This window comes from Trifolium pratense, linkage group LG7, assembly GCF_020283565.1.
Source record: "Trifolium pratense cultivar HEN17-A07 linkage group LG7, ARS_RC_1.1, whole genome shotgun sequence".
Classification (NCBI taxonomy): domain Eukaryota; kingdom Viridiplantae; phylum Streptophyta; class Magnoliopsida; order Fabales; family Fabaceae; genus Trifolium; species Trifolium pratense.
Genome location: NC_060065.1, coordinates 21,118,678 through 21,143,520, shown reverse-complemented (window position 1 = coordinate 21,143,520; position 24,843 = coordinate 21,118,678). Strand labels below are relative to the sequence as shown.

The 24,843-nt window shown below is 36.9% G+C and overlaps 6 protein-coding genes across 6 annotated transcripts; 3 read left to right on the top strand and 3 right to left on the bottom strand.

Annotated features, from left to right (window-relative positions):
* Window positions 1-824: 824 nt before the first annotated feature.
* On the top strand, window positions 825-4,999 carry LOC123900030 (probable glycosyltransferase STELLO1). The gene is made up of 3 exons (XM_045951323.1): window positions 825-2,866; window positions 3,846-3,972; window positions 4,210-4,999. Exons 1-3 carry the CDS (start codon window positions 1,131-1,133, stop codon window positions 4,678-4,680), a joined length of 2,334 nt encoding a protein of 777 aa, XP_045807279.1. The 5' UTR covers window positions 825-1,130; the 3' UTR covers window positions 4,681-4,999.
* A 2,783-nt stretch (window positions 5,000-7,782) lies between these two features.
* LOC123896039 lies at window positions 7,783-8,975 on the top strand. Its single transcript, XM_045946491.1, has one exon. The coding sequence runs from the start codon at window positions 7,783-7,785 to the stop codon at window positions 8,629-8,631; it is 849 nt and encodes a 282-aa protein (XP_045802447.1). The 3' UTR covers window positions 8,632-8,975.
* A 1,007-nt stretch (window positions 8,976-9,982) lies between these two features.
* LOC123896038 lies at window positions 9,983-10,492 on the top strand. Its single transcript, XM_045946490.1, has 2 exons — window positions 9,983-10,171; window positions 10,274-10,492. Exons 1-2 carry the CDS (start codon window positions 9,983-9,985, stop codon window positions 10,490-10,492), a joined length of 408 nt encoding a protein of 135 aa, XP_045802446.1.
* Window positions 10,493-10,695: 203 nt separating this feature from the next.
* On the bottom strand, window positions 10,696-14,685 carry LOC123896037 (magnesium-chelatase subunit ChlH, chloroplastic-like). The gene is made up of 4 exons (XM_045946489.1): window positions 14,656-14,685; window positions 12,307-14,109; window positions 11,690-12,166; window positions 10,696-11,313 (listed from the first exon to the last, which is right to left on the bottom strand). Exons 1-4 carry the CDS (start codon window positions 14,683-14,685, stop codon window positions 10,936-10,938), a joined length of 2,688 nt encoding a protein of 895 aa, XP_045802445.1. The 3' UTR covers window positions 10,696-10,935.
* A 3,337-nt stretch (window positions 14,686-18,022) lies between these two features.
* Window positions 18,023-20,425, bottom strand: LOC123896036. The gene is made up of 2 exons (XM_045946488.1): window positions 18,265-20,425; window positions 18,023-18,078 (listed from the first exon to the last, which is right to left on the bottom strand). The coding sequence occupies exons 1-2, from the start codon at window positions 20,423-20,425 to the stop codon at window positions 18,023-18,025; spliced, it is 2,217 nt and encodes a 738-aa protein (XP_045802444.1).
* Window positions 20,426-20,662: 237 nt separating this feature from the next.
* Window positions 20,663-21,401, bottom strand: LOC123900029 (secreted RxLR effector protein 161-like). The gene has a single exon (XM_045951320.1). It carries the CDS (start codon window positions 21,326-21,328, stop codon window positions 20,672-20,674), a length of 657 nt encoding a protein of 218 aa, XP_045807276.1. The 5' UTR covers window positions 21,329-21,401; the 3' UTR covers window positions 20,663-20,671.
* Window positions 21,402-24,843: the final 3,442 nt, after the last annotated feature.

Genomic DNA, 24,843 nt, shown 5'->3' with positions numbered 1-24,843 from the left:
TTTCAACAAAAAGAAGAAACTAGATTCTAAGGTGAAGCACCTTAAATTAACTCTCAAATAACAAATCTATCATTTGCCAATCTCAATTTAGTAAGAAAATATACACTAAAATTTAATATGTTTCATAATTTTATCTACTTAGTATTAACTTAATCATTAACAACTGCTTTCTCGATTCCTTTTTAAGAGTCCAAAAATATCGGATTTAACGTTCATATTTAACCGTTCATTTGGTGTTTTAAGAATACAATTTGTCAATTGTATTTTTTGTCAATTACTCTTATATTTTTTTCAATAAAACTAATTAATGTTATATATATGAAATTTATTGGTGAATTAAAATTAGGGTATAATAGGAAGATAAAGTGCAAAAATCTTTTAATTTGGTGTTAATATTCTAAACGGACACTTAAAAAGAAACATAGAGACTAACAATGAATTGATTCAAGTAGTAAGAGTTTTGGTCATCTTATACATGTGGTCAAAAGTTCAATTTCTCACTCATGCGTAGGGAGAAAATTTGGTGAAAGGGGAGAACCCGCCTTGTATGCCCCATATTTCGTAACTTAGATTAGCGGCAAAAACTTCGTACTAGTAAAAAAAAAAACTTAATCACTAACATAATATGTGTTCAATTTTTGACTCATGTATATGGAGAAAATTTAGTTGAAAGGGGAAAACTCATCTTGTATGCCCCAAATTTCGTAACATAGATTAGCGGTGAAAACTTCGTAGCAAGAAAAAAACCTAATCACTAACATAATCCGAGAATGATTAATACAATAAAATTTAAAAAAAGACAAAAATATTTATAAAATTGGAAACTTATTTAAAAATGAATTATGAATTATAAGGTGTGAGATAACAAGTAGAAGATTCCACCACACCACACCACCAAACTAATTGCACTTGCAGTTGTTGTATTCAAGCTTAAGGAACCGACACACCCAACCCAATCAAACTAATACCTGTCGGTAACCACAACCTTACACAAAAAATCATCACTTCCACTGTCTCTGTGTTTGTGTTTGTCTCTGTGTATGCTCTTTATGTTTTGCTTCAACATTTCAACTCATTAAGCTCAACTCAAGTCAATTTAAAACCCTTTTTTTTTCCCCTTTTTTTACTCAATGTTGGTCCAAGAACGTTCTTCAGCTCAAAAACCTTCAAATCTAAATCCAAATTCAAATCCAAATTCAAATTCAAATCCAAAACCCTATTTGAGAAAAACCGATCTTCCTACAAATCGTTTCACAGAGACAAAAAACCTCGATTTCTCAGTATGGGTTTCCGAAAATCTCTACAAAATCGTTTCAGTTTTACTTCTTGTAGTAACCGTCGCTGCACTTTTCTTCCTTCGTAACATCGGAGACACCGCAGCGTTACTTTGTTTCGAGAATAAAGCGCGTGATCTTGAGAAGATCGAGTATCCGCGCGTGGATTGGAATAGAATTACTCCAATTTATGATAAGACATCGAGGTACGCTAATTTTCGGTCGGAGAAATGGATCGTGGTTTCGGTTACGGGTTATCCGAGTGATTCGTTGAAGAAATTGGTGAAATTGAGAGGGTGGCAGGTTGTGGCGATTGGGAATTCGGGTACTCCGGCAGATTGGAGTTTGAAAGGTGCGATCTTTTTGTCTTTGGAGGAACAAGCTAATTTGGGGTTTAGGGTTGTTGATTATTTGCCTTATGATTCTTATGTTAGGAAAAATGTTGGGTATTTGTTTGCAATTCAACATGGTGCTAAGAAGATTTTTGATGCTGATGATAGAGGGGAAGTAATTGATGGTGATTTGGGTAAACATTTTGATGTTGATTTGGTTGGTGAAGGTTCTAGACAAGATGTTTTGTTACAGTATAGTCATGATAATCCTAATAGGACTGTTGTTAATCCGTATGTTCATTTCGGACAGCGTTCTGTTTGGCCGAGAGGTTTGCCGTTGGAGAATGTAGGTGAAATTGGGCATGAGGAGTTTTATACTGAGGTTTTTGGTGGGAAACAGTTTATTCAGCAGGGGATTTCTAATGGTCTTCCTGATGTTGATTCCGTGTTTTATTTTACAAGGAAATCGGGTTTGGAACCGTTTGATATTCGATTTGATGGGCATGCGCCGAAAGTTGCGTTGCCTCAGGGTATTATGGTGCCGCTAAATTCTTTTAATACAATGTACCATGCTTCTGCATTTTGGGGTTTGATGCTTCCGGTATCGGTTAGTAGAATGGCTTCTGATGTGTTGAGAGGTTATTGGGGACAGAGGATTCTTTGGGAAGTTGGTGGTTATGTTGCGGTTTATCCACCTACTGTTCATAGGTATGATAGGGTTGAGGCTTATCCCTTTTCGGAGGAGAAAGATCTTCATGTGAATGTCGGTCGTTTAATCAAGTATTTGGTTTCGTGGAGATCGAATAAGCACAGATTGTTCGAGATGATCTTGGATTTGAGCTTTGCAATGGCAGAGGAAGGTTTTTGGACTGATAGGGATGTGAAATTTACCGCTGCTTGGTTACAGGACTTGCTAGCTGTTGGTTATCAGCAGCCAAGGTTATCTACTCTGGATCTCGGTCGTCCAAGACCGACTATTGGTCACGGTGACCAGAGGGAGTTTATTCCACAAAAGTTACCGTCTGTTCATCTTGGGGTTGAAGAAACTGGAGCTGTGAATTACGAGATTGCTAATTTAATTCGATGGAGAAAAACTTTTGGGAATGTTGTGCTTATCATGCATTGCAGCGGGCCTGTTGAACGTACGGCCCTTGAATGGAGGTTGCTTTATGGGAGAATATTCAGAAGCGTAGTTATTTTATCAGAAAAGAAGGACGTAGATCTTGTTGTACAGGAGACCCATTTGGACCAAGCATACAAGTAAGTCCTGTTTTATTTTATGCATACAACTAAGTGATAAGACTGACTGTTATTCTATTACTAAGCTGTGTATTAGAGATGGTTGTCAATATGGTTTTAAATTGTGGTTACATTCGCGCTGCAAACCTTTATACTGGGGAGAGATGTTGTGGCCTATGCGGTCAAAATTGCGGTTCCGATGCCATTACAGCGACCTCAAAATTCTTTATTTTGCAGCCACAATTGCATGATTCTGTCCTCATAAAACTGAAAATTTGCCTTTCAAGAAATTTTACGGTTCTATATTTTATCGGTAAAAAGAAAAAGAAAATAAAATTAAACGGTATCAAATGTTTTATGAGCATTAAAAGACTGAATTTTGTAGAATAAAATAAAAATATGCGGAGAAACTGTTTTTTGAAGTTGGCTGTCTTAATATGTAACATTCAGATAATTCAGATAAATTGCTTATGTGTTGGGCTGTTGTGAAATGTGAATTGTGCTTAGACAGCAAAAGGGATCCAACTGCCATCACTTCGAGTCTTCGACCATGCTAAATGCTAACATTCATATATGAGAATGAGATGACATGTAGAATGAGTCACAGGCAATGGAAACCTTTGAAGACTAGTATTAGAAAATGTTACTTATTTTTACTGTGAAGAATTTATCTCTTATCTCCATTTGGTTAATCATAAAAGGATTTGGTAAAGAGATTAATTGATAAGTATATGTTGCATATGAAAGTAGGTTTTAGTCGTTTAGATGGATACTGATTAGAAATAAATCGGAAAAGGGGATTGTAAATGGCAGGAAATAAGTCTTTATTGAAGTCTACTTATGAACTGTGATGCCCTTCCTTGATAGTAGGACAGACAATGAAAGTGCACTAACTTGACAAGTAGTCTTTGAACTGGAGCTGTAGTTCTAAACTTCTTATTGCTATTATTACTTTTCCTACTTGATATGATTTTAAATTTTATTCATTTCCTGTTTCCAGGTATCTGCCAAAAATATTTGATCAATTTAGCAGTGCAGAAGGATTTTTGTTTCTGCAGGATAATACAATTCTTAACTATTGGAACCTATTGCAAGCGGATAAAACCAAACTGTGGATCACTAATAAGGTAATTTGGCATCTGTTATTGTGTTTTTCCGATTCAAAATACGTTTTTTTTTTTTTCTTTCTCCGCTACATGTTTTAACTTACGATTGCAAGCTTATTTCCACTTTGTTTCTAGTGAAAGCAACATGGACATAAAATAAAATCAGAAATATTTTCTTAAGCCAGTCCCTTGTGTTTGCAAAAAATAAGAGTTTGGCGTCTCAAGTAGTTGATGTCGTGTTCAATTTTGTTTTTTTAGGTACACGAGTCTTGGTCTTCTGTTTTGACCGGAGACAACAACGCCGACTGGTTAACTCAACAAGCAAGCATGGTACAGAAGGTTGTTAGCATGATGCCAGCTCACTTTCAAGTCAATTACAAAGAAACAAGTAACAATGACAAGAACCTCTTGTTATGCAGTTCCGAGATATTCTATGTTCCTCAACGCTTGATCAGTGATTTTGTTGAGCTCGTTAACCTAGTTGACAATCTAGAGATCCATCAAAAGGTTGCAATTCCTATGTTCTTTGTCTCCATGGATTCTCCACAGAATTTTGATCCTGTTCTTGATACAACGATCTACAAGCAAAAACCTCCAACTAATTCCTCGACTCTATATTCCGCTAAAGTCCCTGCTGTTCATCCGTGGAGTGTATCAAGTGAACAAGAATTTATAAAACTTATCAGAATAATGGCTGAAGGAGATCCACTCCTAATGGAATTGGTTTGAAAGGTAGAAACTGTCTCTTGATACTAAGATGAGGAGATAGGACCAAGAAACATGCATCACTTGGATAAAACTTTTACACGGTCTCTTCTCAATCAAAAATAGTGTTACACAGTATTTTCATTTTTGTTTTTATCTTTCTTCTTAGGGTGGTTTTTTAACCTTTTTTTTCTTTCACCCCTTTATTGTAGATTTGTTTCACATAGAAAATGTATTAATGTATTTTTTTTCTTTCTTTTTTGTGAAAAGATGAAATGAAAATGTATCTGTAATGACTAATGAATATTGCAATTAAAAGCTCTCCATTGAGAGATTCTTTTTACTGTGCTTTTCCTTTTTAAACAGTTTAGTGCTGCATGAAGGGCATCTTATAGGGAACATTGACATTACCTACAACCTTGTTACTTACAGCTTTGTAAGGTTCTCTGTTAAGGGCAACTTATTCCATAACTTTGTTATTCACTAGTGTTTCCCACCTCATCTTGGTAAAAGAAAATGCATTAATGAAAATTACTTTTCTTGAAAGGGAATTAAAATACATCATAACTAAGTTTTGAGATCAAGTAATGTTTTGAGGAATTTAAATTTTTAATTTTTTTTTTTTTGTGTGGATGATTAATTTAGAAAAATTTCAAATGGAATTAGGTATGATGTATTTCTAAGCTGTTTATCATGTGATTTAATGGATATTCATCACATAATAAACTCTAATTAATGCCTTCATATTCCCTGCACAAGTAAAGAACAAGTAAAGAGTTATCGATCGTTAGTTGGTTAAGCGATGATTGGCGCTGAACTTGGTAGGGAGAATCACGGTTGGATCTCTCGCAATTGCGATCGGGAGGGGACTGAAACCACTTGATGTTAGAACTGACCCCCGAACCAGATTAAACTAGTGATAGAAAAAAAAAAGTTTTTCAAAAAAAAAAAGAACAAGTAAAGAGTTAATGGATAACTTTTGTCAAAAAAATAAAAATAGTTAACGGATAACTCAATGTAAATTAATTTTTACACTAATATTTAATAAGAATGACTTAATTTTTTCATGTTAAGAAAGTGAGAATAAATTAAGTGACATAAAAACCACTCAGTTCGGTTTAGTGGTGAGATGTTTGGGTAGTGCGTCATAGATCCTAGGTTCGATCTTCAACTCATTATAAACAAAAAAATGAAGTGGCATAAATTATATAAAGTAACTATTGATTGACGGTTAAAATTGGTTTGTCTTTAAATATAAGATTTCAGATATTAAGAAAATTGGTTTGTTTTTACAATTTTATGTTTTAAGGGAGAAAATAAGTTAATACCCACTTGTTCCAAAATGTAAGTCAATTTGAAAAAAAAAAGTACCAAAATGTAAGTCATTTTACAATATCAATGTATAATTATCGTTGATTTTCCTAAATTCTATATTTTATTCTTTTTTTCCATATTCTGTTTTAGCTTTCTCATGTCATACTTTTACGCATATCAATGAGATAGAAAAAAAAAGTTACAATTAAGTCTTTTCTTTTTTACAAAATTTTAAATGTTATGTGAAGAATAAAAGAGGAAAATCATTATAATTTTTTTTATTGAAAGAGTTCTTATAAAAAAGTACAAAGAAATTTATGAAGGGGCATATTTTTCTTTAGTGAGACCAAAAAAAAGATTTTTTTGAGTATGTAATTTCCTTTTCACAAGTGGGCTGATTTTTGGGATTGTTTGGATTGACTTATTTTTAAGCTAACAAGATTTAGTTTTGCCACTCTATCGGTTACTTAAGTAGCGGAGGTTATAAAATGAGAATTTTTAAAAAAATGTCATATGATACTTAAGTAGTGGACGTTATAAAAAAAACAAATCAAGTAAGGTGTTCTGCTACTTAAGTAGCGGATAGGGGTATTGTTGTAATTTCGTAGGATTCGGGAGAAAATGATTAGGGTGGCAAAAGTAATAAGGTAGTTTATGATAAAAACAACTTATAAAAGTACAATATTTGTCAATAAAAACTGATAAATTAACATAAATATTTATTTATTTGTATAAGTTATTTTCATAAGCTAAAAAATAAGTCAAATCCAAATCGGTAGTAAATAGCTAGATTGATTTGAGACGAAAAGATTCACAAAAATATAAAGTAAACCTAATATTTATTTATTTATTTATTTTTTGACACATATTTATTTGAAAAGTAACATTTATTTATTTTTGTACCATGGATAAACATTTTTATTGTTGTTTAACGTTTTATTAGGAAACTTGCAACACTTCACTCCTAACTTACCTTTTTTTTTTTTCATACGTAGAAGTCATAAGTTGAATCTCTGAGCACCTTCTTAAGTGTCTCACGTCTTATATCATTTGATTAAATTATAATTATAAAAATAACAAATAATTGATATTATGTATGAAGCTTTTACTTTCATTTAATGGTAATTTTAAACCCTTGACAATTACTTAAAAGCCCAAAACCTTACCAAAATCAATGTATATGTATTGTTGGACAAGTAACTGATAATTTACCATAAAATTATAAAATTAGTTTAAAAATCTTAACTCAAACAAAAATGTCGAAATTATTAGCCGGATGTCATTCTTGGGTTCGAGCCCCAACTCCTTCACTGTGTGTATATGAGTTTATAATGACTTTGCTATGTTGTCATTTAAAAAAATAAAAAATAAAAAATTCTAAATAAATTCCAAATTAGATAAAGAACGGGATGATTGATTCCTAATAAAAAAAATATCTTCGCGTAAAAAAAATATAAAACTAGCCGTTAATATAATATCTTTTTTTATCACTAAAACAAAATAATAATATCTTTTTAGTTGGGCCGACCCGATTGAAAAGATTATCTAATAGATTTTGCAATTAAGATTGATTCATGTATAAATAGATAATCTAATAACACTTCACAGTTCACAACCCTACTCTACTCTCACTCTTACCCAATCTTTCTTTCTTCTTTCTTTCTTGCGCGCCCTAATCTTTCTTTCTTTCTCCGTCTCTCTAATCTCTCTCTCTTACCCAATCTTTCTTTCTTTCTTATTACTTGCGTTCCCTAATCTTTCTTTCTTTCTCTGTTGCTGCGAAAAAGAAAACAGAAAAATCCACAAACAATCATGAAACGCAAGAACATCGATCATGATGATGTTGTTGTTTTTGGTGTTCGTCTCTCACTAGGTGGTTGTGGCGGTTCTTGTCATTTGCAAGATGATGTTTTTACCAAGAACATCATCAACAACTCTGTTACAAATGATGATGTTGAAGATGGTGTTGTTTTTGCCAAGAACATCATCAACAACTCTGTTACAAATGATGATGTTGAAGATGCTGTTGTTTTTACCAAGAACATCATCAACAACTCTGTATGTCTCTGTCTATCTTTAGCCGCTGCTGATAGTGCCTCGTGCCGTTTTCCATTCCATTGTGAGACCAGCGATGGTGAAACTCATTTGGCAAAGAAACGGAAACTTTCCCTGCAAGGAACAAAAAAGAACAACGTAGGTAATGCTGCTACTGTTATTGTTCATGTTCCTGTTCCTGTTGCAAGAAGACCAAGAAACTGGAATTGTTCAACTGGGTTGGAACTTTTTGATGATCCATGGAAAATCAAGAAAGTGTTGAAACAAACCGATCTCGGCAGTAACTGTAATATCTTGATCAAGAGAGAATTGGCGAAAGATTTCATTGTTCCGGTCTTGGGTGGTCGTCAAATTTGTGAGAATAGAGACGTTCGTGTTCCGGTATGGGATTTAGACACAAACTCTGTCCATTCTCTTGTTTTCACCATTCGCCCTTCGAATCAAAGCCATGTCTTTAAAGACACGTGGATCAGAGATTTCGTCCTTCGAAGGAACTTAAAGATTGGAGATGAAATCGGATTACTTTGGGATCAATACAACGGTCAGTTTGTTTTCTCGGTTCTCCGTGCCTATTGTTGTCATCAAGTCAGAGGAGATCAACATTAGTAGTTATGATTGTGGGTAGTTATTATTCATTATGATGTTGGGTCTGTATCAAAATTAGGATGATCAAAGGAGACCAACATTAGTATTTAGTTAACAACATCATGAGTTGTCTCTACTCTCTACATCATTGTTAATTTTAGAGTATAGCTAGCACAAACCCTCTGTTTGATAGGTTCATGATTTGTTAAATACTATTAATTTGTTTATCTTCATACAAATTTTGTTGTCCAATTGGTTTTTCATCAATTGAGAACATATGTTGAATCCTGTATTCTTTGTGCACAACTTGAATGAAGTTTAACTATTGCAGTTATATTATATAAATGAATAAGTGACATTTTCTGTGTTTGAGGTTACAAAAACAGTTTTGCTTCATGATTGTTTTCTTATTTACTAAGTATGCCCTGAAAATCAGGGCTTCGTTTTCGAGGATTATATGCATTAACTTGTTATTGTATTGTTAGGTTCAGGTAAAGGAGAAAGTTGTACTTATGTTTGAGTTTCTTATTTGTTATTGTCAATGAGAAGTTCTAATAATGTTCAAACCATGTCGATGGAACTTCTGATTCGTGGACAAATATTATTAGTAATTTCATTGTTCTGGATAGTATTAATGTTATCTTGTGGAAATGGTTATTAGCAGCAGAAAATTCTCATGCTTGTTTCTTGTCAGATTGGTGAATCAACCTGAGTTTGAATTAATCAGGAAGTTGATGCATCTGTTTAAGTGTTGGTTGATGCACTTTTGGCTTTTAAGTTTCACAAGTCGACAATTTTAGCACATCATATTGTTAAAATAACGTTTTTGACCTCATAACATTATCTCCTTTTTCAAAAGCAATATCCTTGATTTTAAATCGGTTAACACAGATGTGGGAAATGTTTTAGTAGAGTCTCATTTTCTAGCACATGATTGTTGGTAGTTATTATTCATTATGATGTTGAGTCTGTATCTTGGTAGGTGTAAGGGTTGGAGTACTTGTACTCCTGCAAGAGAAACAAATATCGAAATTAGGTTGAAATTCTTTGATGAATGAACAAAATTAGGTGTAATTGGCTTTAGATACAACTCCAAAAAAGAGTTCATGAAAGAAGACATGCATTATGCATAAATAAACCACAATTGCATTTATTTCAAACAAACTCATCAGTATCCAAGGGCACTGCACTGGAAATTAAAGTTACTTAGCTCTTTTGCTTCTGATGTTAGTGTGTCATTATGTTTTGATTAAGTTTACATTTTATTATGATCAAATTCTGCTTTTAATTAATTCTGTTACGTTGTCTGATACGGAGGATTGTTGGGGGTGGAGAGAAGAAAAAGGCGGTTTGTTTTTGGTGAAGTCAACTTATGAATTGCTGGCAAATAAGTTCCTCGCAGGGAGTTCACTTACTCGGGAAGAGAAGATGGCCTCAAACAAGAGATAACCTATTTCGGAGAAGGGTTATTCAGGATGAAGGGGAGCAGAATTGTGTTATGTGTGGGAGTGAAGCAGAAACTGCAGTTCATCTGTTTGTTTACTGTGATTTTGCGGTTCAGGTTTGGCGCAAAGTGTTTAGTTGGATTGGATTGGAATTCTCTACCTGATAATTTGGTACTATCTCTGATGATATTTTTGCTGACAAACGTGGTACAAAACAGATGCGTAAAGGTATGATAATGATATGGAATGCAGTCATTTGGACCCTGTGGTTGCATAGAAACAAGATTGTGTTTGAGAATGGAATTGGGGATGTAGAAGGACTAGTGGCAGAGGTAAAAATTTCTTCATCGAAGTGGTGGATTGAAAGGACTCAAGCAACTCCTTGCTTGTTCTATGAGTGGAATCAGGAACCTTTAATCTGTATTGGTTCTATGTAGGGAGATTTTTTTGGGTTGTTACTTTTATTTAGGCTTTTCTTGTTGGCCTTACTTTTTTATCTCCTGTATGTATTTCCTTCTTGTGATTTCCTTATGTATAGATTTCACCTTTTAATAAAAATTCGCCTTTTCAAAAAAAAAAATCAAATTCATTTTCACACTATTTTGTAACATGAACAATCTCTATATAACGAAATCATATCTTTATATTTAAAATTGGAAGATATATTCGCTAATTTGTTTGACATTTGCAACTGCACAAAGGAACATAATCCCTGAAAGTCAACAAAAATTACAACAGGGAAAAAGAGGAAAGGAGATACAAATTACATTAACAATGATGCCATACTTCAACTATCAATTCAAGGTGGTAACCAAGTTTCAGATATAGTGAAGGTACAGTTAAATTCTCTATATATTCATCTGACTTATGAATGCATACTTCAACGATCGATGCCTTCAATTTTATCTTCCACTTCTTGGTACAACTGTCTCAGCTTCTCAATGTTTTCTTCTTCAGTTTCCCAATATCCGCGTCCATTGGCTTCCAAGAATGTCTGCACCAGCTTCCTAAAGGAGTTAGGATTTGTGCTCATCAACTTCTTCAACATGTCCTCATCTTGGATAAATGTTGTGTTAGCTTCTTCATACACCCAGTTGTCAACTTGTCCAGAAGTTGCACTCCATCCAACTGTGTTTGTAAGCCTCTTCTCGATCTCGCGAACACCCTCATAACCACTAGATAGCATGCCTTCATACCACTTAGGGTTCAACAGCTTGGTTCTTGCATCAAGTCGAACTGTCTCCGAAAGGGTGCGTACCTGAAAGGAATAATATCCCCATAAGGTCAAATGAAACCACCAACAAGTAACAACCATAACACAGTCTATGTAGCTAATATATTTAATATTGAGAATGATCGAAATCCTAATAAGGATGCCACTTATGTAGATTTTTCCTTAGTCCATAAGGTGTGAACTCAGTGGTAAGAGTCTCACCATGTAATCTAGGGGGTGAAATTCAAATCTCCTAGGGATGGTTATAAAATGACCATTAGTGTCACTTTGATAAATAATAATTTCTCCCTTATCCAATTTTTTTAGAAAATGTAGACTTGTCCCTACTTGAGGATAATTCTAGTATGAAAAATTGTCAAAACCAAGTTTGAAAATAGTACATTCATATAACAACTTTTACCTGGGCATTAGCAGTGGTGGTATCAGCAATATATGCACTTGGCTTCTTCCCATCTTTCCTTAAATTTTGAACAAGGTTAGTTGGGTCTGAGTCAAAGTAATGACTGACATCAGTGAGAGAGATTTCTGACGAGTCGAGGTTTTGGAATGTGGCATCTGCTGTGCTGAGAGCCATCTCAAAGACTTGTCTTTTTTCACTCATGCCTGCACCAGGAGCATCAGAATCAAAAGCAAAAGACTTTCTGCTAAGGTACATGTCTTGGAGCTGCTTCTCATCATTCCATGAAGAATTTTCCACAGCCAAGTTTATGTTTGAGGAGTAAGATCCTGACGCATTGGAGAAGATCCTTGTTGCGGCTTCTCGAACTTCAATCCCTAGGGTTTCAGCTTGTTCAATTGCATGCTTCCTTACATAGTTCAGTTCTGCTGGTTCGTCTAATTCGGCAACCATCTTCACTGCTCTATCCAGAAGATTCATCTGGAGAAGAAAAGTAATGAAAAAATGAGCAAAGCAACTGACAGATCGATGAAAATCCTAGTGTAATAATAAGGTAAAAGAGAGATTTATGCAATAATGTAAGGTAAAAGAGAGATTTATGCAAAAATCCTAGTGTATACCTGGTTGATGAAAAGGTCTCTGAATACTCCAGAGCAATTAACGACGACGTCAACCCTAGGTCTTCCGAGCTCTTCAAGGCTTACAGGTTCTACACGGTTGACCCTTCCAAGGTTATCGGCTATCGGATTCACACCAATCATCCACAGAACCTGGGCAAGTGATTCCCCATATGTCTTAATGTTATCTGTTCCCCACAGTACAAGTGCAACTGTCTCGGGATACTTTCCTCCATTATCAATTTTTTGCCTCTCAAGCAATCTCTCTACCACTATTTTGGCACTCTCCATTGCTGCTGTAGTAGGAATAGATTGTGGATCAAGGGCATGAATATTCTTCCCTGTTGGTAAAACTTTAGGGTTTCTGATTGGGTCACCTCCAGGTCCTGGCTCTACAAACTTACCTTCCAAGGCTTGTTTTAAACTTCCCACTTCATTATCAGCTACAATTAACCTCAAACATTCTCCCAGGTACTCAAACAAAACTCTGAGCTTTTCTTTATCACCTCGGTAAAATTTGGTGTCCGACAAGTACTGAATCCATGGTTCGTTTATGCCGAATCCAAGGATGGAGGTAAGTTTATTAGATACATCAACAACTTGACCCTTGCTATTAGTAGTTCTCTCCACAAAGGAAGTAATTGCTCCGCGTGATGCTTCGGTTATTTGGCGAAGAAGCTCTACATCCTTTAATACTCCTTTGTCACTGCTTCTATAAATTTCCTCTATGTTTCTTCCTACACTCTCAGCTAGTATAGAAGGGAGGGAGGAAATACCTTCTTCCACACGATCAAGTGCAGCTATGTTCACCAATGTAGCAACTGCTTCCATGGCTGTGGGTGGCTCACCAATGACATGGAGTCCACAAGGCAACAGGCGGGACTCAATCTCCATGATCTTATTATACACCTTCCCAACAACAAGATCACGATCTTTAGTTGGAAGCTCAACACCCTCCTCTGGCAAATCCACATCCTTGTCGAGATTGCATTGTTTGGCCGTGCTAATAATTGAACTCACAATTTGTTGACCGCGGCCAGTGTCCTTGAGGGACTGATATGACGAGATGAGTTCACTTAACTGCTTAAGACCCTTGTATAGTCCTGCATTTTCGGCTGGAGGAGTCAGATAGCTTATGGTATTTGCGTAGCTCCTGCGTTTGGCTATGGTAGCCTCGGAAGGGTTGTTTGCAGCATAGTAATAGACGTTTGGAATATTCCCGATCAGACTGTCAGGGTAACATACATCACTCATCCCTACCTGCTTTCCAGGCATGAATTCAAGGGAACCGTGTGTGCCGAAATGAAGAACAACATCGGCTTTGAAAATTTTCTCAACGAAAGAGTAATATGCTGCAAAACCATGATGAGGGCTAGCAGATTTGGAGAAAAGCAACCGCATAGGATCGCCTTCATAACCAAATGTAGGTTGAACACCGATGAATACATTACCGTATTGTTTCCCGTATACCAATAGATTCTCTCCATCTGCATTCAGATTCCCGGGAGGCTTTCCCCAATTTTCTTCTAATGCTGTTGAGTAAGGAGTGAGAGCTTGGTATTCACGAACGTTCATTTTGTAAGCAACGTTGAGATTTGGGCTGCTGAACTGCGCTTCTTTGTCATGCAATATATCTTCGATCAATGCTTCTGAAGTCTCTGGAAGACCCTCAACATTGTAACCATCACCTTGGAGTTCTTTAAGAACAGAGAAAATGGAGGAGAAGACGTTTAGGTACGCAGCAGTTCCTACATTTCTTTTGTCTGGTGGGAAACTGAAGACAGTAATTGCTAGTTTCTTATCTTCCTGTATGAGTAAACATCAAAGAATTACAACAATATAAGTGAAAATTCTCATAAAACAAATGAGAATATGCAGTAAATTCCAAATGAAGGTTTTACTGCATTGCAAATGCATATGATATTTGGTGAGACACACTTATGATACTGGCGACACTGTATGATGAGAAATTGAGAACTAGATGAGTTTTGGATATTGGTGAGACAAACTTATGAATTTACATGAAAGATGACGTTCAAATAAATTCCTTTACGAAATGAATAAAAGAGCAAGAATGCAATGAATATTTATATTGTCCCACAACATAAAATGTCAAGATATAAGACTTCTAACTAACATGTTTTCATTTAGGTCAAATCTAACAAAAGTAAATATCAAAATTTCCTTAATACTATTAACTTCTTTTAACTTTTTCTTCCCAAAGAGCCTAGTTGCGAAATTCACACACTAAGTGTTAGGAACAATAACCGTTAGAGTAAATTATGCAACAATCTGGGAATGACTTGTTTATTGAATTGAAATACTACTAGCTATTAAATAGCCTTTACATACCAGAGAAATAGGAACAACTAAGTGCCACATACATGCTTATCTAAAACGTGGCAATGAGTCAAATAGAAAAAACTACCTGCTACTTAACTTTCCTAGTTAATAGGATTATTCCAAACAAACATAATCTCAAACTAAACATAACATAAAATATCTATCATTCCCTCCCTTAAACTGAGCACTCAGTTTACTTCTGGTATTTGACAAACTCCTAATAAACTTCGCAGCTTAAGAAAAATGTCCAACTTAAGAGGTTTAGTCATCACATCTGCAACTTGCTCTTGAGTTCCACAGAAAACTAACTCCACAATTCCTTCTTTTGTAAGATCACGCAAGAAATGGAAGCGAACATCAATGTGTTTGCAGCGACCATGTAACACAGGATTCTTAGATAGTTTTATTGTTGAACTATTGTCACAAAACATAACAGTACTGCCACTTTGTGAGTGACCAAGTTTATCCAAAATTCTCCTCATCCAAACAATCTGACTAGCACAATATGCAGCAGCCACAAACTCCGCTTCAGTTGTTGAGAGAGTAACAATAGGTTGCTTTTTAGACGACCATGAAACAGCACCTGAGCTCATCAAAAATACATATCCAGATGTGCTTTTCCTGTCTTCTAAATCACCAGCATAGTCACTATCAGCATAAGCTACCAAATTTTCACTCCCTCCCTTCTTATAGAAAATTCCAAAATCTGCAGTTCCCTTCAAATATCTTAAAACTCTTTTTGCAGCCTGCAAATGCAGCTCAGTTGGTTGTGCCATATATCGACTAATGAGACTGACCACAAACATTAAATTGGGTCGAGTAGTTGTCAAGTACATCAAACTACCTACCACTTGTTTGAAGAAAGTTGCATCCACTTTGACTCCCTCTTTATCTTTGCAAATTTTAAAACCTGGGACAATAGGATTATGTACAGAGTTACTTCCTTCCATTCCAAATCTCCTCAACACCTCTAAGGCATATTTCTTTTGGCAAATATAAATTCCATCATTTCTTTGCAGTACTTCAATACCAAGAAAGTATCTCATCTTTCCAAGATCAGACATATCAAATTCATGCATCATTGAATTTTTAAAATCTTCAAACATTGACTCATCATCACCAGTAAAAATAAGATCATCAACATAAATACTAACAATCAAAATTTTACCTTCTTTACTAATTTTGACAAACAAAGTGTGCTCACTGTGACATTTAAGAAATCCCTCCTTCACAAAATAAGCTTCTATTCGACTGAACCAAGATCGTGGGGCTTGTTTAAGACCGTATAGAGCCTTTTTCAACTTGTAAACCTTGTTTGGACTATCTTTCTTCTCATAGCCCCTTGGTTGTTCAACAAACACGTCCTCATTCAATTCGCCATGTAGAAATGCTGATTTTACATCTAATTGATATATAATCCAGCCTCTTTGTGCAGCAAGCGCAACAATCATCCGAACCGTGTCCATTCTTGCAACCGGTGCAAATACTTCAGTGTAGTCGACACCAAACTGTTGTGCATAGCCTTTAGCAACTAGGCGTGCTTTGTACTTATCAACCTCCCCATTTTCATTCAATTTTGTTTTATAGACCCACTTAACACCAATCTTTTTGGCATGTTCTGGGAGATCAGTCAAAACCCAAGTTTCATTCTTCTCTATAGCTTTTATCTCAGCATCCATAGCTACTCTCCATTTCTCACTTTTTACTGCCTCTTCGAAATACACAGGATCAGCAGTTGCAAATAGTACCATATTAGCCTCATCTTCTTCTTGAGAAAGGCCTTCTCCACTCTCGTAATCATCCATCCAGCCTGGTCTTTTTCTAGGTCGCTGTTCATTTGAATTGTGTGAGCTTACATCATTCATATTTGAAATTCTGGCACACTAGTATAAAGATGTTGTACTCAATGCTTCACCACTATAGTATACTTTTAATGCGTGAATCAATGATCCAACATCCAACAGCGCATACACAAGGAATAATAAACTAAACAAACTGAAAGTAAATTAACACAGTGATTTGTTAACCCAGTTCAGCATAAGCCTACTCTGGGGGACACCAATCCAGGAGAGAATCCACTATGATAGTATTAGTTTGAAGCCCTCAATAAACCTCCCGTTTATGACTTCTCACCTAATCACCACCCGTGCTATATCCTACCTAAGACACACCTAGGTATGAGAACCTCCGCTCACCTCCTCTTGATCACAGCCACTGTGATCGTACACTTCTAGATTCAATAGGTGAAGACACACTTCATAAAACACACACCAATTCCTTACTTAAAAGCTTTGGAATTGTATACACACACTATCTCCTTGCTTAGAAGCTCCAGAGATATTACAATGCACAAACACACAGTTCCTAGTCTAGTGGGAAATCAACACAAGACTTAGAACACAATAGACACAATACTAAAACCTAAACTCACGCTTTGTAAGACTCAAATCTGGTTTCAGTGTCTTTAACAATGGAGTCAACCTTCTTTAAAAAGCCTTCACGAGCTCAGGCTAGGTCTTCAGTTAGGCTTCAATGGCATAGCTTGATTAATGGATCCTTCAAAGGAATATTCTTCGATTAAGATGTTTTGTTTCCTTAACTTGAAGATCTGATTAGTAAGCAAAACTTGATCACGAGATCCATTAATAATTATGCGTGACAACGCTCCTTATCACAAACGATCATTTATTATGGATTCCATATTTAGAACTTAGGCGCGAGATCTCAACATACACAGGCCCGGCCTACTGGATGTGGTATCCAATGTTGAAGCATTGTACCAAACATCTTGCTTATACTGGATGGTGGAAGCATGTAGTTCCACATCAGGAAAGATCACATGTTTTAGCAAAATGAGGCCAATCATACAACGCCAACAATCTCCCCCTTTGGCAATTTTTGGCTAAAACATCCTAAGATAATTTCAACCGTCCTAAAGGGATACACAGGCTACCTTTTCTTCAACTCAACGTAGGCACACAATCATGAAGTAAAGTAGACCAATTTAACATGCTTGTTTTAATAACCCCTCAAATAAAAGTAGCATATTTATCATGTATCACATTAGAACTTCAGAGGCATGCAACAGCGGAAGGATAAGCACAAGAGCCTCATAGGAATTTGCCAATAGAGAGTATAAGATTCTCATAAAAGAAACACTGGGGAAAAATAAATTCCCTCAAAACTGAGAAAAATAAATTCTCAGGAACAGATGATGCTTCAACATGCAGTAGCACATTGTGTGCTAAGCAAAAGAAAAATATTGCTCCCCCTCAAAAATAGAATCGAGTACCAAGTTCGTCTTACTCCCCCTTAATTCATGCATAGGAGTATTCAGATGATCCAGCATCTGATGGCACATCAAGCTCAGCATCTATTATGGCATACAATAACTACTCCCCCTTTTTAGCCACAAAATAGACAAAATGGGAACTGCATAAAATAATATCCAAAGGCAGTGCAGATAGTAGCAGAACAGAAAGTGCAGACAAAATATTACAAACCATGCACACTAGGTGCTAAATTCAGGGCTCAGCCCACAGACATGCAAAACAAAAAAAGATAAAATCCAAATAAGAAAACATCAGAATTACACAGAAGCACTTGGGGAGGAATCACTTTCTTCTCCTTCAGTATCTGAGTCAGCTTCTTCTCCACCACTAGAACCATCATCATCTGCATCAGCTGCTTGAGCTGCAGCCTCTTCAACCCTGAGAGCATGTATCATCCTTTCAAACTGCAACTTCTTTTCATCTAGCTCTTTACAGTTTGCTTCCAGCATAGTAATCATCTCCTTCCTTGTCATAGGAGTGTCAGCAGCAGCATTTGATGGTCCAGCAATATCTGGAGCATGCTGTTTACTGAACAGCTTCTGATGAATGGCCAAAGGAGTTGCCCTTTTCTTAGTAGACTCATCCTCATGCCTTATATTCGGATGTTGGGACAAGATGATGTCACAGATCAAAGTTGGAAATGCAATGGGTTGCTTGGTGACAGAGGTTTTAGCATGCTGCACAACTTGATTGAAAATATATAGACCAGCATTAAACTTAGTACCAGTACCAATCATATAAATGAGCTTACCCAGATTTGTTGCAATATCAGATGCATGTGTTGTAGGAACCCAGTTGACAGATGCAATACAATTCAAGATGGCATACTTTTGGGTTAGCTTGACAGCAGGTACCTTCGCCTTCTTTGGCCAGGTTTTCACCTTTTCAGCTGTGATAGTTTTGCAGACCACATTGTCAGATACATCTATGTCAGGGTGAGGATCATCAGCATTACCTAGCACCTTGTTGATCACACTTGGAGAAAATGTCACACATTTTCCTCGAACAAATACCTTCTGAAATTCTTTGTCCAAGGGATTGTCACAACCTATAGGAATGTTGACAACAAACTCCCTAACCAGCTTCTCATAGCAGGAGCCTAAGCCCCACACAGTTTTGATCAATCCAGCATCATTGATCAAACTCACAATCTCTTCACATTCCAGAATATCTTTACCTAGTTCCCTTTCCAGAGCCAATCTTCGTTTGCAAATGATTCCCCATCGTTGAGCATAGGATGGAAGATGAAATGAAACATTGTCACAAGGAAAGTCTTCAATGTCAGGAGCAACAGATTGAGGCATGGCCTTCTTAGCAGACATAGCCTTCTTAGCAGGAGGCTTGATGCTTGAGTCATCCTTTTCAGCTTCAAATTCAGAGTCACTTGATGGTGCACTCTTTCTTTTCAGTACACCCTTTTTCTTTTCAGGAGGAGGTATAGACTTGCTCCAACTTTTCTTAGGCCCATACTTGACAGGCTTCAGAGTAGTGTCCTTTGCTTTCTTGGTGACAGCAGGGGTAGTGGTAACAGCAGGTGCAGGTGTAGTGGTCCTGCTTCTCAGTCTTCTCCCAATTCCTTTCTGAGTAGGTGGAGGTTGCAGATCTTCTTCAGAGGGGACTTCATCAACATCTACTATGTCCTGCTCTTCATTGGTGGTTTTCTCAGAATCTTCACCAGCTTCATTTTCTGGTTCAGAATCAGCCACATCTTCAGGGGTACTTTCTTTGTTTACTTCCTCTTCAGTGGAAGCTTCAGTATTAGATCCACTGCCAAACGACCCAGTGGCAGTGTTAGCATGTGGGCTAGATCCTCCTTTGGATGCTTCAACATCCTTCTCAGCATCAGTTGGTATAGAGGATGGTTCAACACCAGTTGGGGCATCGGTTACAACAGCCTTTTCTTGAGATTTTTCAGCAACATCAGTTATGACATTCGTGGGAACTGTCATACTCTCAGGAACACTAGGATTATTGCTCACACCAACATTCTCAGCAATATTTTGGGTTTTTCCTAGGGTTTCAACAGAACTAGGGTTTTCCTCTACAGAAGGGTTTTCTTGATTCACCTTTTCAGACACAGACTTAACAGACGATTCAACATTCGCATTTTTGCCGGAGGCAACATCATGCGATTCCACATTCGCAGTTTCAGAAAGATCCTTATTCAAGTATAGATCAGACATGCTCAAACCCCTTTTTATGGGAGATTGTGGTTTCTTCTTCTTAGACCTAACAGAATCAGACTTAATAGAGATTGAGGGAGACGATTCACTTACTTTCTTAGTGGATTTTGCAGATTTCTTCTTCTTAGAAGTAGTTGCAGGAATACTTGATAAAGGCATCGCATCTACCACAACAGTTGTTCCTTCCTTCTTAGACTTTGATCTTGTTTTCACAGTATCAACAATTTTGTTTTTGATCTGAGCGGAACCGGAAGATTGAGACATTTTCACAAAGGACTTGTTGAAGTTTTTGAGATTTTTGATGATTTGAGATGATGATTTGTGTTTGAGGATCGCAGCAGAAAGTTCAGAGGAAGTTGAAAGTTTTGGAACGAAATAATGATGATATGAGAGTTGATAGCGTGTAATAGAGCAGTTATGGAAAGTATTTTTTGTCTTTCCTTGATTTACGTGCGCCAATAGATGAAATTTGGAGAAAAAAACGGTTGCGCGCACATAATGCCTTAACTGCTATAATTCCTCATATAGGCAAATCCCCAATTTGCCCCTAAGCCTTTCAAACTGATTTGCATCTAAAGCTTTGGTAAAAATATCAGCTACCTGTTCTTCAGTTGCAACATGCTCCAATTTCACAATATTCTCTTCCACCAAATCCCTGATGAAGTGATGGCGAATGTCAATATGCTTTGTTCTACTGTGCTGAATAGGATTTTTTGAAATATTTATGGCGCTTAAATTGTCACAGTACAATGTTAGAGCATCCTGTTCAACATTGTATTCCTTAAGCATCTGCTTCATCCACAATAATTGAGAGCAACTACTCCCAGCTGCAATGTACTCAGCTTCTGCAGTGGATAGAGAAACACAGTTTTGTTTCTTGCTAAACCATGAGATAAGATTTTCTCCTAGATAAAAACATCCTCCAGAGGTGCTTTTTCTGTCATCTGCACATCCAGCCCAATCTGCATCACAATATCCCATCAACCTAGCATTGTTGGTATGGGAATACATTATTCCATAATCAGAGGTTGCATTGACATACTTCAAGATTCTTTTTACTTGTGTAAGATGGCTCATCTTTGGCTCAGCTTGGTACCTAGCACATACACCAACAGCAAAGGTGATGTCAGGCCTGCTTGCTGTGAGGTACAGTAGGCTCCCTATCATGCTTCTATACAGGCTTTGGTCTACATCTACACCTTTCTCATCCTTGGTTAATTTTAGATGTGTGGCAGCAGGTGTTCTTTTGTGTGCAGCATTTTCCATGCCAAATTTCTTTATGATATTTTTAGCATACTTGCTTTGAGACACAAATATTGTGTCTTCCATCTGTTTCACCTGTAATCCAAGAAAATAGGTTAATTCTCCTACCAAGCTCATCTCAAATTCAGACTGCATCTGTCTCACAAAGTGTTGGACCATCGGTTCCGCCATCCCTCCAAAGACTATGTCATCAACATATATCTGTGCTATCAACAAGTTTCCATTCATTTCTTTGACAAATAAGGTCTTGTCATTTCCACCTTTCTTGTATCCTTGGTTAATCAGGAATTCAGTTAACCTTTCATACCAAGCCCTTGGTGCTTGTTTCAAGCCATACAAAGCCTTTTTCAGTTTGTAGACATGATCCGGATGATTTGGATCTATGAAACCTTTGGGCTGTTCAACAAATACTTCTTCATGAAGATACCCATTTAGAAAGGCGCTCTTGACATCCATTTGGTAGAGTTTGAGTTTGAGGATGCAAGCTACACCAAGAAGCAGCCTTATGGATTCTAGTCTTGCCACGGGAGCAAAGGTCTCATCAAAGTCAATTCCCTCCACCTGAGTGTAGCCTTGAGCTACCAGTCTTGCCTTATTCCTTGTTACTGTACCCTTCTCATCAGACTTATTCTTGTATATCCATTTAGTGCCTATGACATTTACTCCATGTGGTCTTGGAACAAGGTCCCAGACTTCATTTCTCTTGAATTGATTCAATTCCTCTTGCATTGCTTCAATCCAGAACTCATCAGTAAGAGCCTCTTTTATGTTTTTAGGCTCAAATTTTGATACAAAACAAGTGTTTGAGATAGCATCAATCTTTCTTCTGGTAGCAATGCCCTGGTCTGGATCACCTATGATTAGATCTTTAGGGTGATTCTTCTGTGTCCTAATAGATGGTGCTTTTGCTGGGGCAGGTGCAGAGTCTTGATCAGATTCATCACCTTTTAATTCAGACTTTTCACTTTGTGTCATCTCATCAGAGTTGTCAGGAGATGGTTCAACATCAGTTTCCACATCCGATGGTTGAGTGGATGGTGCATCATCAATCACAACATTGATCGTTTCCATAATGACTTTGGTTTTTGTGTTATAGACCCTGTAGGCTCTGCTATTCAAGGAATATCCCAGAAATATACCTTCTTCACTTTTAGGATCAAGTTTTCGTCTTGGTTCTCTGTCAGCAAGAATGTAGCATTTACTCCCAAAAATGTGAAAGTGTTTCACAGTTGGCTTTCTTCCCTTCCATAATTCATACAAGGTTGCAGATGTTCCCTTTTTGAGTGTTACACGGTTGTGTATGTAGCAGGCTGTACTCATAGCCTCTGCCCATAACTGATATGGAAGACCCTTGGCATGAAGCATTACCCTAGCAGACTCTTGAATGGTTCTATTCTTTCTCTCTACTACACCATTTTGTTGTGGTGTTATGGGAGCAGAGAATTCATGTTGGATACCTTCTGCTGCACAGAAATCATAAAATTTGCTATTCTCAAATTCCTTTCCATGATCACTTCTGACCCTTATGATGACAGACCCCTTTTCTCTTTGAAGTTGTACACATAAGTTTCTAAATGTTTCAAAACTATCTGATTTTTCTCTAAGGAAGTCTATCCATGTAAATCTAGAGAAATCATCCACCATAACAAAAGCATACCTTTTTCCTCCAAGACTTTCAGTCTGCATAGGTCCCATCAAATCCATGTGTAACAATTCAAGTGTTCTGGTAGTAGATTGATGTTGAAGCCTTGGGTGCGCCACCTTGGTTTGTTTGCCTATCTGACATTCTCCACATATTGTTCCTTCGTCTATCTTTAGCTTGGGTAATCCTCTGATTGCTTCTTCAGCTATGGCCTTTTTCATTCCTCTCAGGTGTAGATGACCCAACTTTTGATGCCAGAGTTTGACTTCCTCATTTTTGCTTATGAGGCAGGTAGACATATAATTTCCTTCTTCAGACACCCACAAGTAACAATTGTCTTTGGACCTTACTCCCTTCATTATCAGTTTTCCTTCTTCATCTGTAACAAGACATTCAGATTGTGTGAAGTTCACCTTCATGCCTTGGTCACATAGTTGACTGATGCTAATCAAATTTGCTGTAAGTCCTTTTACTAACAGAACATTGTCTAAGTTTGGTAACCCATTATCAATTAGGTTTCCAATTCCTTTTATTTCTCCCTTAGCTCCATCTCCAAATGTTACAAAGCTTGTGGCATAGGACCTTAGGTTGGCTAGATACCCTTCCACTCCAGTCATGTGTCTAGAGCATCCACTGTCAAAATACCAATCTTGTCTAGATGATGCCCGCAGTGATGTATGAGCTATCAAGCTTACACCATCTTCCTTCTTCTTCCATTCTTTCTTGACATTCACGTTCTCAGATTTGGGTTCAAGTGGCCTTGAATTCTGTGGATAGCCGTACAGTTTGTAGCAATAAGGTCTAATGTGCCCTTTCCTACCACAATAATGACACCTCCAATTCCTTCTTTTAGTCCTAGATCTTGACTTGTTGTATTGATGGTGAGGCGGGTGTTGAGGCATCGAGTTAGTCTGGACATGCTGCTTGGGTTTTAACCATGTGTCAGTTCCCTGATGTGTGGGAGGATGAGGAGGTAGTAACCCACCACTAACAGGAAAAGTTTTATCAATGGGGGTAGTGATTGTAGCTTTGTTGTAACCCATTTCTTGATCCACTATCTCGTAATCAAAGCCAATAGGTTTCTTACCAGCACTTTGTTTTAGCAGCATGGCTTGAAACTTTTCTTCTCCTGATGCAAAAACTCTAACTTGTTTTCTAGCATGCTCCAAGTCTTCATTCAGCTTTTCAATCTCTTTGTTGAGAGTCTTAATGATATCCAGACATTCATTCTTCTCGGCCTGAAGTTGATAATTTGTCTCCTTTTGTTTTTCCAAGGCTTTGCAGAATTCATTGCTCCTGATGAATAAGTCCTTATAGGTAGCCAGCAGTTCTTCATATGATGTTTCATCGCATGATTCAGCATCAGATTCATAGACACCTGTCAATGCATTGACAAGTTTAGCAGATTCACCTTCATCTTCTTCTGAATCATCCTCATCTGACCAAGTAACAGCAAGACTCTTCTTCTTCTTCAGAAAAGTAGGACATTCAGATTTGATATGACCAAATCCTTCGCACTCATGACACTGAACTCCTCTAGATGAAGTACTTTTGTCATCACTTCTGGTCCTCCTTTGAGTAGATACAGGTTTGTTGGAGTCAGATTTGGTGCTTGGACCATTGAACTTATTGTTGAAGTCAGATTTGGTGTTTGGACCATTGAATTTATTTCTTTTATCCATCCTCTTCATGATACGGTTGAACTGTCTACCAAGTAACATCATGGCTTCAGATAAGCTTTCATCACTCTCCATATCTATCTCATCATCTTCTGTAG

Bases quoted from the DNA above. Each gene is read 5' to 3' on its own strand.
- LOC123896037 (XM_045946489.1), bottom strand. From the start codon at position 14,685: ATGTGGCACTTAGTTGTTCCTATTTCTCTG. The intron at 14,110-14,655 runs GTATGTAAAGGC...TTACTCATACAG, and splicing joins TAGTTGTTCCTATTTCTCTG to GAAGATAAGAAACTAGCAAT. The intron at 11,314-11,689 runs GTAAAAGTTGTT...TATTCCTTTCAG, and splicing joins CCACCACTGCTAATGCCCAG to GTACGCACCCTTTCGGAGAC.
- LOC123896039 (XM_045946491.1), top strand. From the start codon at position 7,783: ATGAAACGCAAGAACATCGATCATGATGATGTTGTTGTTTTTGGTGTT.
- LOC123900029 (XM_045951320.1), bottom strand. From the start codon at position 21,328: ATGATAGGGAGCCTACTGTACCTCACAGCAAGCAGGCCTGACATCACC.
- LOC123900030 (XM_045951323.1), top strand. From the start codon at position 1,131: ATGTTGGTCCAAGAACGTTCTTCAGCTCAAAAACCTTCAAATCTAAAT. The intron at 2,867-3,845 runs GTAAGTCCTGTT...TCCTGTTTCCAG, and splicing joins CATTTGGACCAAGCATACAA to GTATCTGCCAAAAATATTTG. The intron at 3,973-4,209 runs GTAATTTGGCAT...TTGTTTTTTTAG, and splicing joins AACTGTGGATCACTAATAAG to GTACACGAGTCTTGGTCTTC.
- LOC123896036 (XM_045946488.1), bottom strand. From the start codon at position 20,425: ATGTCTCAATCTTCCGGTTCCGCTCAGATCAAAAACAAAATTGTTGAT. The intron at 18,079-18,264 runs GTGATTCCTCCC...TATTTTATGCAG, and splicing joins AGATACTGAAGGAGAAGAAA to TTCCCATTTTGTCTATTTTG.
- LOC123896038 (XM_045946490.1), top strand. From the start codon at position 9,983: ATGAATTGCTGGCAAATAAGTTCCTCGCAGGGAGTTCACTTACTCGGG. The intron at 10,172-10,273 runs GTTTGGCGCAAA...GGTACAAAACAG, and splicing joins ACTGTGATTTTGCGGTTCAG to ATGCGTAAAGGTATGATAAT.